The sequence below is a fragment of the Mugil cephalus genome, chromosome 3, assembly GCF_022458985.1.
Source record: "Mugil cephalus isolate CIBA_MC_2020 chromosome 3, CIBA_Mcephalus_1.1, whole genome shotgun sequence".
NCBI classification, from domain to species: domain Eukaryota; kingdom Metazoa; phylum Chordata; class Actinopteri; order Mugiliformes; family Mugilidae; genus Mugil; species Mugil cephalus.
Window position 1 is genome coordinate 26,406,383 of NC_061772.1, and position 12,476 is coordinate 26,418,858.

General features: G+C 41.3%; 1 protein-coding gene across 2 annotated transcripts in view; it reads right to left on the reverse strand.

Moving 5' to 3' along the window:
- The window catches only part of gpc6a (glypican 6a), a 156,081-nt gene that overhangs the window by 115,732 nt on the left and 27,873 nt on the right, over nt 1-12,476 (reverse strand). For both annotated transcript variants that reach the window (XM_047581250.1, XM_047581249.1), the window contains exon 2: nt 5,997-6,155. In XM_047581250.1, the coding sequence (XP_047437206.1) occupies nt 5,997-6,155 (159 nt within the window). The remainder of the gene's footprint in view (nt 1-5,996; nt 6,156-12,476) is intronic.

Below are 12,476 nucleotides of genomic sequence, written 5' to 3' on the forward strand. Positions count from 1 at the left end.
AGACTGGATATCATGAGGTGGATGTGGAAAAAACTTGTCCCATATGCAAGGTTTGCAAGAAAAAAAAAAGAAAAAAAGACAATGGCTAAGGATAGCAACACAACAAATTTAATCCACCACCTGAAACAACAGGCCGGAGTATGACGAGAGCCAGCAAATGCAACAGGAGAAAGCAGCCACATCCTCCGCCAATAAAGGCAAAAGAGTAAAATATCAAAACAGGTGACTAAAAGTGGGAAAGCTAGTTGCAGACCGGACAGAAGCAGGCACAGCGTTCCACAGCACGGGAGCTGCCACTGCAGAAACTTGATCGCCTCTTGTTTTAAGAAAGGAACGAGGACCATCCAGGACCATCTGGTCAGCTGACCTAAGGGCTCACATTCACAAGGTCAGATAGGTATTCTGGGGCCAGCATATTCAGAGATTTAAACTCAGTCCTGTACCTGACCTGGAGCCCATGAAGAGAGGAAACCACCGGCGTTATGTGTTCACATTTCTTAGTCCTAGTTAGGAGGCAAGCTTCTGTGTTCTGGACAAGCTGTAAGTGTTTGAGCTCTGACTGGCCAATGCTGACATACAGAGGGTCACAATAATCTAGAAGCTAGATGTGATAAAGACGTGGTCCTGTTCAGGTAGCGTTTGACTTTAGATAGAAGACGAAGCTGAAAGAAGCTTGTCCAGTCACCCCGTCAACAATCACACCAAGATTCTTTGCCTGGGATCCTATGTAGTTAGTGGGCCAAGGGAGCTGGCAACGACCTCAACCAGGTCAGGGTGACCAAACAGGACAACCTCAGCTTTATTTTCATTTAGTTTTAAAAATTTAAAAACGCCCCTCATACAATCGAACACAGCACGAAAGGATTCCTTAGAAGGGACCTTTAATGGCAAGTACACCTGCACATCATCAGCAAAGCAACGAACGAGAATAACATGTTTCCTAAATATGGACCCCAGGGGTAGCATATAACCGTCATAGGCCTCCAACTTCCAATTACCCTGCCCAACCTACCAATGAAAGGCCTTCACGAGGCTAAGGCAGCAAGGGTTGCTCGACTGGATGAGAAAACAATTGACAACTCACCAAGTCTATAAATGTATCTCACAATCGGCCCAGTTTTGGGTTAATGAGGAGCAAATGTTTTTTAAATTGCGGAAAAGGCGACACGAGACATGACTGTGGAGATAATAAGTTACACCACGTTTCCCTCTGTTGTTTTTAATGAGGTCGATTCTGAAGTGCACTGTTGACTGTGACTCATCACTCTCCGGTCTCCCATCAAAGCTGCCTTTTCTTCCTTCCTCCCTTTGCTTAAACGAGGCCACAGTATCGTGCACAGGACCAGCGAGCGAACAATGACGAGTAAATCATTTATTTGCTCCCAGTTAAGACGTTGCCATAAACGATTACTGTAACTATCCAGATGTACAATTTACTTCTATCAGCCTCCCACTAAATATATTATGGATCCTTTCGTTTATTCTGATAAGACAATGTGTTTGTGTCACTTTTATTTGTAACTGAAGTTTTTTTTTTCGCCCCCAGTGCATTTGCTGGCTTATACAGTCCGGTAGGAGCTTGTGTATTTCTAGAGAGTACAGATTAGAGAGAACGGGGTGTTGCGTTTGAGTCAGCCTCGGTGTGGGTCGGGTGTGAATAAGGGATTGTTGAAGTGAATGAGGGACACTGCAGCTCTCAGCATTGAGCAGAGGAGCTCCACTGAGGCAGGATCAAAGAACCCAGTCAACCAAGGCGCCCGCTCAACGCCGACTTTAGTCAACCAACCGCACACACTAATCTCTCACCGAGGCCTTGTGAGAGGAAAGGAAAAAGCATCAAACAAACTGAATCTAATGAGCCCCAGCCATAAACAAGAGCAAACGACGAGCGGGAAGGTAATACAGAGACAAAGTAGAGTCGCACCCCTCCACAATTCTCAAGTCTTTAAATCTCCGACAACTTGCACGGGCGCGGCGAAAGTTTTTCAAACTGCACAGCCAAATTGAGCAAGACGTCTTGGCGAATGTGACGGCCATAAAAACAATGGCACGCTCCATCATTTCACTCAGTCAAAGTTGAAATATTGTAGCCTGAAGCGAAGCACGGGAATGGAACAGTGCAGGGAATTAAATTCTCATGAAGTGGGGGCCTTTATTCTGCACTTGACATTTGTTTAAGGAGGAATACGAGCTGGCCTTTTTATCAGAGTCGTGAGTTAGTGTTTAATATGATCAAAATAAATCGAGGGGGACGCTCTTTACTCCAATTTGTTGTCTTGAAAAGAAACAACAACACAATCAATACATATTTACATGCACAGAATGGGTTTACCTGTTATGTCCCAGTCATGCTACGTACAGCTCATTTGAATATCAGTGTCAACTGAACATGGACTAGTAAGTTACATTCATTGGTGAACTTTGATGAAAAGAAAAGATCTTGTTGAAGAGCAACAGAACAATCTTGACAAGGCTAACCTTTGAGGGAATAAGAAGCTCGACATTCCACTTAATTCCTGTATTCCACCTTCCACTTCTATATAATCCCCCTTTTGCTGTAGTTTAAAAGACTCCACAGGTAAGTACCATCTGCAGTCAGTGATGAGGAGAGGAGTCACTGACAGGAATACGTCTCTTGAAGTGAGTAAGCGGGCTTAATTCAGTGTGTCTGACCTATGTTACTGCGGAGCATTTGTAATGGAATAGTATTAACTTGCTGCCTGTATGCTAGCTTGTGAGTAGTTACTGTATTGCATTGCTAGATTTAGGTCAGCAATGGGATAAGGCAATACTTAGCAAACAGGATGCTTTGCAAAATAATATTTTGTGAATTTTCTTTGTTGAATCATTGACACGTCATTAAAATGGCTAATTCTATATGATATGACTCTTAATGATAAAAAAAAGACACATTTATACCAATAAGCCATAACATTGAAACCACTGGCAGGAGCAGTGAATAACACCTTGCGACAATTCAATGTTCTGCCAGGAAACCTGGCATTCATGTGGAATGAGTCAAACAGTTGAGCAGAGACGTTCGCTGAGCATTGTCACCCGATGTGGACAGGCTTGATTATATCTGTAGGGCTTTATTATATCTGTGACTAACAGGAGGATGCAAAGTAAAGGACTCAAAGTTAGCTAAAACATGCAGAATATAACTCAAAAAAAGTTTGATATTCAGTGGTACATTGATTAGTTTGGAGGCAAAAGGGTGGTCATGATCTCATGCCTGATATTAAGCTGTCTTGGATCGCAGTTGACTTGCTGTCGATCAAGTCGGTGGCAAAGTTTGCAGGCGTATTCTCTGCAGATATTTACAACCATTCACCAAAATCAAACCATAGCAGGTGTGCTGTGGTGCATGATACAAATCTTTGCCAGTTTCAAGCATAGATAGAGAGTTTTTTTTTTTCCTGTAGCGAAGCTGACTTGTAAAACGGGAGCCAAAAAAGAGCCGAAGGAAGAAAACAGCATGAACTACAGGCTCACTCACAGACTTTACTGCAACTGTCCAGTGAGCTATTTACCAACTAACTCATGGAGATGTCAAAGGTCTAATGCTACTAATTTAAGGTGTTACTTTGTCATTAATTTACCTGAAAGTAATATAATGAATGGTTTTTCAAATGCTGCACACGAAATAGGGCCAGACATTAAAGAGAGGCTAAAAAAGACAGCTTCAGTTTTAAGAAACCACTTCGTGCAGCAGTTTCCGACTCAAATCGCTTGACTGAGCACGAGGCACCCTTTATCATGGTTCATACACTGCAATTAATCCTGAACAGATGTGATGCAACTCTCTCTCCTGCTCTGCCTCTTTCAACACATCCAGACTCCCTTTATGTCAAGCACATACTGTAAATACTCAAATATTTATCTCATTTCTAGTCTTTAATTCAAGTTAACTCAGATAACCTTCTAAGCCACAGTAGAGAACCATAATACTCTTCCAGAGTAACTGTGTGTGGAATATGACCGGACTCTGCGTCTCTCTGGGAGAATATAAAAACCAAACAAACAAACAAAACAAAACAAAAAAAAAGACGTGAGCCAGATGATTGGACGTTCTGGATACCCAAATCCTGAATCCAGTGTGCAACAGTCACTTATAGCTTCAGGATTGCTCAATAATGCATTAGAACCCGCAGGCCTCCGGGGAGAGACAGTCAGTAATCAAAAAGTAAGTTAAGGTTTTCATAATAGCGGCCTATAAATAACTGGGGACAGAAATGAGGGCATGTAAAATTGATGAGGGATGATTCAAGCCCCACGAGGTGGATGGAGCTTAACACAAGGAGAAGGGACGTGATGTTGAGTGGTCTGTGGCCATATGGGCATTTGTGCGAGATGGAATTTTTGCGCATGTGATTTGTGTCAGCACTGTTACGACATAAATGTACAGGTTTACGATACGGACACTGCTCTGGGTGGAGAAATCCGCTCCTGCTTTTAAAGTACTTTACTGCAGCTTTCAAACTGTTTGGCAAAGCTCGTGTAACCTATGGTTACCAATAAAGTTTTCACAGATTAAGGGCTACATCTTCTTTATGTGAACATTATTAGTTCTGTGTATTGCATCTGTGACTTTTTGGTAATCTGAAGGTCACGTTTTTATTATTATTGCAAAGAATCCATACAGAATTCAGACATTGCTTTCATTTGTAAGGAATTAAGGGTTTTATAAATGTGAAATTTTTTCTTTGTTGACAACACTACTGAATATTTTTTTATACAGCATTATTTATTTTTATTCTTAAGCAGTCTACAACTACACATCTTTTATACCTCACTATATACACCGTACACAATAGCTATATATCTATGTTACCACGTATTGCACATCCATATCGATGCAGCTCTCTCATCTCATCTCATCTCATCTCATCTCATCTCATCTCATCTCATCCCCTCTCTCACATGAGACATTCAAGTGAAAGTTTTCTTTACGTGTCGTGAATGGTGGAACGGTGGCGTCGGGGAGCCGACCAGGAGGCAGCCGACACCTTCGCGACTGTCATTTTTATTTAAATGCGGGCGTTTACACCCAGACACCAGTCACAGTGTTATCTTAATTCTTCACCTGAGCCTTGAAAAACAATCTCTTCATCTTTCAGCCCGTGCCTAAAATCATAATAATAGGACTCATCTTGCCAATTTGAACCATGACAATTGAATTCCTTCTGCGCAAGGACGTGCAGGTATTTGCACTTGAGTTGACTGCCAACCTGTCGGATGGTTCATTTAACACTTGGCAGTTACAAATTTGAACGAGGCCCTTGATGTATTTTTTTTATTTATTTTTTTCATTTTTATTTTTTTTGGCCAAAAGAGGCATCCATCTCGTTTGTTTTCAGCTGCAACCTTACTGGTGCACGTAAAGGTTTTAGTTTGTAACACGTAAGAAGGGAGAATTTTTATTCATGTCCCGTTTCAGCGTTTGTTAGTGGTGTTTCTTTATCAGAAGTCTGATCAAAAAGAGGCATGTGATGCTTCTCAGTGAAAGAACAGAAGAACTCGAGACGAAGTTCCACCAACACTTGTGGCGTACTGACTTAGTTTCAAGCATAAAAAATAACTTGATTGTCTGAAACAAAGACACATTATGCCATCCTGCACTTCTGACAGTGGCTACGTCACCAAATCGGAAAATCATGGTGTTGGTTTGTGAGAATGAGAAGCAGAGATTACATCTAGACAACACCGTGGGTAAAGAACATCTGAGAAACAGCACCGTGATGGAAGGTAGCAAAAACTGAAAGGGAGACTCCTTCAACCAACCAACCATCTTCAACACCAATCTGCTCATTTCTTATTAATCACAGTCGCAGTAATTATTAATCATGACATCAGCGGTCTGTATTACAAGTCTGACAGTGCGTACATGGAGTGCACGCAGGTCTAAGAGGTGGTGACTGGGATACTAACTTCTATCCCAATCTCTGCAGTTTACACACAATTAAAACAAATCCACAGACTGGACCGCAACTCACCATCAAACTTTTTGTGCCTGGAGACGAACGTCGTTCTTATATTGTAGCTGCTCTCCTCGACCATGTTCTCAAACTCCACTTTGCTCTGCTGGTTGAGTTTGTCCTCCATGTCAGACGTGCAGCAGGTGTATCCCTGAGGACAGACACGCAGGTGCTCACCTGAGGAAAACAGAGACAGAGCGCAACGTTTTTACACACACCGCTGCCACAGGATCCAGGTTGTTCAAAAGACTGAGCGGAGCCTTTGATCTAAACCCTCCTGTGATTTTGGGATTCTCATCACTGAAGCTATCAAAGTGGGACAGACCATAACAAATGGGGGAAGGATAATATTTGTTGGTCGCCTGCTGTCATGTGAAGAAACAGAGAGAAACTTTCATAACAGCAACGCCGCCAGCTAAGGCAGAACACACACACACACACACACACACACACACACACACACACACACACACACACACACACACACATATATATAAACCACGGCAATAATGGCGGCCTGCATTTTATCAAAAAGAGCGCAGAATTCAGGGACTATCTAAGTTTGCACATAGTAAGTCCAGCCTAATGTTCAAAACCCAGGAGTACAAAATTAGCCACGAGGAGCTTACCTACTTGGCACAGTCCTGGTCATGACATGAGCCGAGAATAAAATAAAAACTCATTATTTTAGGCTTTAATTGGTACTTGGCCACTTGGGCCCAACACATGAAACTATAAACAAAACAACGACAAATTATCAAAAAATAAATAAAAAATGAGCCATACTTTCTTATTTGCACGTCCACAAGATACCAAATAATATCATGTATCTTGACACCTGATGAAGGTGACTCTGCATTTTGCTCTGCTTTATGTCTCTTTTGTTTCTAAAAGGTAGAGTTGTGACGTTTGCAAATGAAATGAATCTACTGAGTGACTCTTTAAAATCAACGTCTGTCTCGTTAGGCAGCGGTTGCAAGAATTTTGAGAGAATTCAAGACACTTTTGAGGTGATAGGCTGGCGAAAAATGGCAAACTTTTTAGTGTCTTTAAAGTAGCAGACCAGATTTTTACTGATTTTCCCACGGAAAAAGTAAAGTTTCTATCTAGACTCAATATTTCAGACATCCCACCAACGTAATACATACTGGTGGGATGTCTACGTTTGAATGATCCCTATCATCCCTCCCAGTGAATATTTCCCTGATAAAACCAGTTACCCCTGCGTCTGAAAAATAAATAAATATCAAAACGAGCCGGTCTTTGAAAGGAAAAGATCCACAAGAGCCGGCTCCCTTCAAAGAGCCGCAAATCCCACCTCTACTGAAAGGAAATACTTTGCAGTCCAGCGGCTTAATGTTTCTAACCAGCTAGTTGCTGATGATGCCTTTCTGCCGCTGGGTGATGAGTAAGTATATGAGTTTGTTAAAAGCAACTCAGCTTCGTCTACGGTGGCTAGAAAACCAAAAAAAAATGTTTAGATGAGATAAGAGACAGAAAGCTGAGAGTTTGGACAGAGTAGCGACAGAGAAAAGCCAAGTTGGGTGGTTATTCTTCATGCACACAGTCGATTTAACCAAAGTTAAATTTTAAAAAGTAGTTAATTAGTGCAGCTTTAAGAAGAGAAGAACATTTCACAACAATTTCTTGATACCTCTACTTCCATTTTCAAGTCATTAAGATTGTTAGTGAAATATAATCATGTAGTTTTTCTTGTATTTGTAATCAAATACACTGTAAATACCACATTCCTTAATATAACAATGTTCCCCGTACTAAGCATCCGCACCTAGCTTTGCTTAATTCAATGGAAAAACAGTCAATAGCTCTTATCTTTGTCAAACTGGGTGGAGCTTTTGTAAAAATAAAACCAACTTTCTCATCATTATTCTTTCTGTGCTGGGAACTGACCGAATTAATAAAAACTGACAGTACAAAAGTGGTGTCCAGGTCTCGACACGGTCAGTTGGGAAACACTTGTTAATCATAAATGTGTGTAATCAGATAACGTGATGCTTTACAGAGCCCAGGACTCTTGACTCATTGTACAAAATGTGCCCGGTTTCATGTTTCTAGTGAATAAGTGGACCTTTATCCAAAGTTAGGATAATGGTTTCCAAATTGCTTTGAATGTTTTTGGACTATTAAATCAATTGGATCTATTTTAGTTTACAAAAACGTCGACACTAACACGAGAAAAGAACTGTCTGTGTGATTTAGAGACAGAAAAACGGAATCTGTGGGGGTGTATAATTTGACAAGTTTTGGCAGCTCACAGCAGACGTGCTTAAAAAAATGAGGGAAAAGTTAAACTATGCATCTGGACTTCAGGAAGACAACCATCAGTAAATTCCTCACGCACGTGAAAGCCTAATTAAAGAAAGAAGGGGATATTCTCACATCGATGGATTATTTAAATGTGTAAAACGGCTTGAATTACATAGAGGGATGTGGAAAAAGATTCAGATCTCCACAGAGGTACGAATGCACAGAGGTACTCGGGAGAAGCCGGGCTTAACCCGCCCTGCGTTTAACATTTAACTCTTCTACAGAACGAGGATTTGAGCCACGTCCAGACAGATTCCTGAAGCAAACCCAGCCACCCTGTCGAAGAGTTTTGGCTGAGAGACTATGCACATCCAAACACCAGGAGAGTTTTAGGCGTACAAGCGAATAAACAACACGAAGTGAGTCACACATTTAAGCAGAGACTTGTACTGAGAATTCTCACAGACGACTAAACTATTTACGACTAAATTATGAATGTAAAAGACTCAAAGAAGCTTCTACTAAAGGAGTTTTATATCCAGCGGTACACCGATCAGCCACAACATTAAAACCACTGACTGGAGAGGTAAATAACATTGACCATCTTGTGATCTGGCATTCATTCGTGTGGATGTTACGTAGACATGCACCACCCACTTAGACTAGACCAGACACCCCCACCCCATAGCAATAACACTCCCGAGCAGGATGCAGACACAAAAATGCTTTAGGAAGAAAAAAAACATGAAGAACAGCACAATGTGTTGACCTGGCCTCCAAATTCACTAAATCCCAAACTGGGATCTGGGATGATCCACAGAGGCCCCTCCCCTCCACCCGTAGGATTCGAAGTCCCCCACAAATTCATAATGTTGTGGCTATTTTTTTTTTCCACCCAATAATTCGCATAGATCCGTTCTGAAAGCCATTAAGTAAATGGTCCTATATTCATGTAGCACTTTTCTACCTACTAGGGCTCAAAGCACTTTACAGTCACAATAATACATCCACCCATTCACTCACACACCAGTGCCAAGCATATTATTTTTCCTGCGTGTTCCAGGGATCGTACCGCTAACCCCTCTGAGCCACAGCCGCCCAGGACACATGGGCGTTTCCATCTTTATGTCAACAATTTAAAAGGCTTTAATGATTCCGTTTTATTTTTCTGCGACAGGTAATAATTCAAATGCACGTCCAAGTAAACCTGACATTATATCACGTAACATATCTTGTGAGCTGCACGTGTATTAGGTTGTTAATCTGTCACAATCACTTCAAGCTACTGTCATCAAGTGGAAAAAAGGCAAACCACAGACAAATTGTCCAATAAATTCTGGTTAAAAACACATAAATAGTATAATCCACTACCCTAAATTCAAAAACGTTTTAAATTCAACCACTTTGACCAAAACAATTCAGACAAATTTGTGGTAACAGCAGTGTTTTCAGAGCTTAAAAGACCAGTGTTTGCTGTGTGTATGACCTCCAGTTTCAGTCAGCTATTATCCCTGGTATTATAGTGCAACACAAAACACATATTTGCATCAGTATTTTTCTCAAACAAGTATTTGCTGATGCAGCTTTTTTTAATCCAAACACACTAGTCAGCCAGTCAGTACTATTAGGATTTACACTAGGAACTAGTGATGTTCGATACCACAGATTTCCTTTCTGATGCTATACTGAGTAAAATTCAGGCTGGTATCGCAGATACCGATACTTTGTGTAAATACCTCTCAATGTGTCTGATAAACCTAAAAAAGTAGTGTTTTTCAAATCATAGCTTCATAAAGAATAAAAGACATCTGAGTCATTTACTTTTTTATTTTAAGTATATTGAAGTAGTGGCCTCATTTACTAGATAGCTGAGCTAAAACAAACGAAGAAAATATCATACAAAGTTTCAATATTTTGATTGAGAATCGATTTTAGAGCATAAAGTAGTATCGATATTTCAGTATTGATATGCACATCACTACTGGAAACTCATTCATAAATGAACAGAAATATATTTTTAATTCTTTAGAAAATCACATCAATAAGTACAAGACAAAAATGTTTTGAACTAAATATTACAGCAAACTAACAGCAAACTAAAGGCTAAGGATTAAGAAAAACTAACTAACTAGCTACGATACAAGCTTAAGGTCAAGTACTGGTCAGAATGTATTTGTCTTCATGCAACAACTTTTTTTCCAAAAAGCAGTTGTGCAAAATATTTGGGAATATAATTGCCCGTCTTTGAGACACGCAAGTTCAGTCATGCATGCGTCCCATTTCCTGCACACATGCTGCATTAGATCTCCTCCGCCACCTACAGCATCAGACATCATTATCACAGATTTTATAAAGCCAGCTGGCCCGGCAGTCACATGACGCATTTGACTTTTTCCCGGTTCTACCTATTAACATTTGAAAAAAAGAGGAAGATGAAATGGATGTCGCTGTACCGGGGGAGACCGGTGCAGAACTGCATCCGACTGTGGGAAGTTCTTCTTTTTAGGGCTACCACAGTGCAAGCACTGACAGGCACAACTGGCGCTCTGCATGCACATACAGTAAGCTATAGATGAAGGAGCTGTGCATGGATAATGAAACAAGAAAGATGCAGCATGTACGTGCTAGCACTCTCAAATGGGCTTAATCCTTAATCAGTCCTTAGAGAGACACCAAGCTACAGTAATGAGGTGCACCATCAACAGTTCAACACAAACCTATTTCTCCAGAGTAATGCGGAGGCCTCCGGGCCACAGAATCCAAGCTCTCCAAAACACAAAATAAGCTCAAAGTCGATTTCTATTTGGTGATCCTTTAAATCTCTCTTTTGTCCTGTTTCTACGAATCAAATTTGTGATGTTTTATAAGCTCAACGGCATTCCTCAGCTGTCACCTGATTTGTGCTGAAGGGAGCGTCACTCTGTGAAAACTTCTGTTCCGTGCTGTGATCATTTAGTCATCATTTTGGCGTAGAAGGCGTACGAGCCATTTGCACCAGTACGCTCGCTCTGTAATAACCAAGGCTCAATCAACATGCAGGTTCTCCCTGAAACTGGCGGTGCTGGGAGCTGGTCCCTGGTAAAGTTCACAATAAAAAAAAAAAAACACAACTTGCTCCTGCACTCACATTTAAGCTCTGTTCATTGGGTCTTGGGTGAACGTTTCGGCTGATGGACCAACGTTCGCTTTGTAACAACGCCACCCAAATGCTAGTCGGTGCTGTGTCATTTTTGCCCGTCGGGTTCATTTTTGTTTCTACTTCCTGGCAGCATAACGAGCAAGTGAGTGGCTGTGGCTAAGGAGGAAACATCCTAGCATGGGGAGCATGCTAATGGCATGGCTAGCTGAGTGGTTTTAGCAGTTAGTAGTAGGGCTAAGCTAATCTCTCAGTTGAAAGTCACATTGTTGTGTGGTGGCTGCATGGAGGGGGGTGACTCCAGGATGAAACCCCAAGGATGTGCTGCATACTGCCTACTGCTGCTGGCTAGGCTAGTTAGCTGCTGTCGCTTTATTGGTTGCTAGTGGTAGCTGTTTGCTAGCCTGCTGGTTGATTGGGTTCCTAAATGTGTTTTGTCTTGTGTTATGCAGAGGGGAGATGTGTTGGTTGACATGTAGTCACACATCCCATCACTTCTTACCCACTACTGTTGGCTAGGCTAGTCAGCTGGTGTCTTCTTGTTGGTTGCTAGCTGGTAGCTGACTGCTCGCCTGCTGGTCAGTTTTTCAATTGGACCGGGCTTCTAAATGTGTTTTGCCTCGATTCTTGGCACAAGGGGTTGTAACATCTCATCCTGTGTAATAATAACTGCTTCACTTTTAACAATGGCGACTGAAACTTTTGCAGAAATTTCACCAAAGATGCACAAATGTTTGTATCTCTAAGCCTCCTCAGTAAACCTGTCCTCGATGCATTCCATCTTTATTGATCTAAATTGCAGAGATGGAGAAGCAGCCAGAAATGCTAAAGCGGGAAATAGGCTACTACCAGATGAACCAATCATAGCTCTTGCGGTGGCGTGACACGTAGTTACATTTCTGGGGAGGTGCACGTCGGGCTAACTGCGCAGGAGGTATAAACCACACATATTTTTATTAGCTTTTCACCTTTGAATAAAACCTTTGCAGTTTGCACTTTAAGCCAATGTTCAAATCTTTTCATGGAGCCATTTTTTCTTGAATTTCATCCCTCAATCCCAGAAAAAAACAGAATTATCGTATCAGTCTAATGCA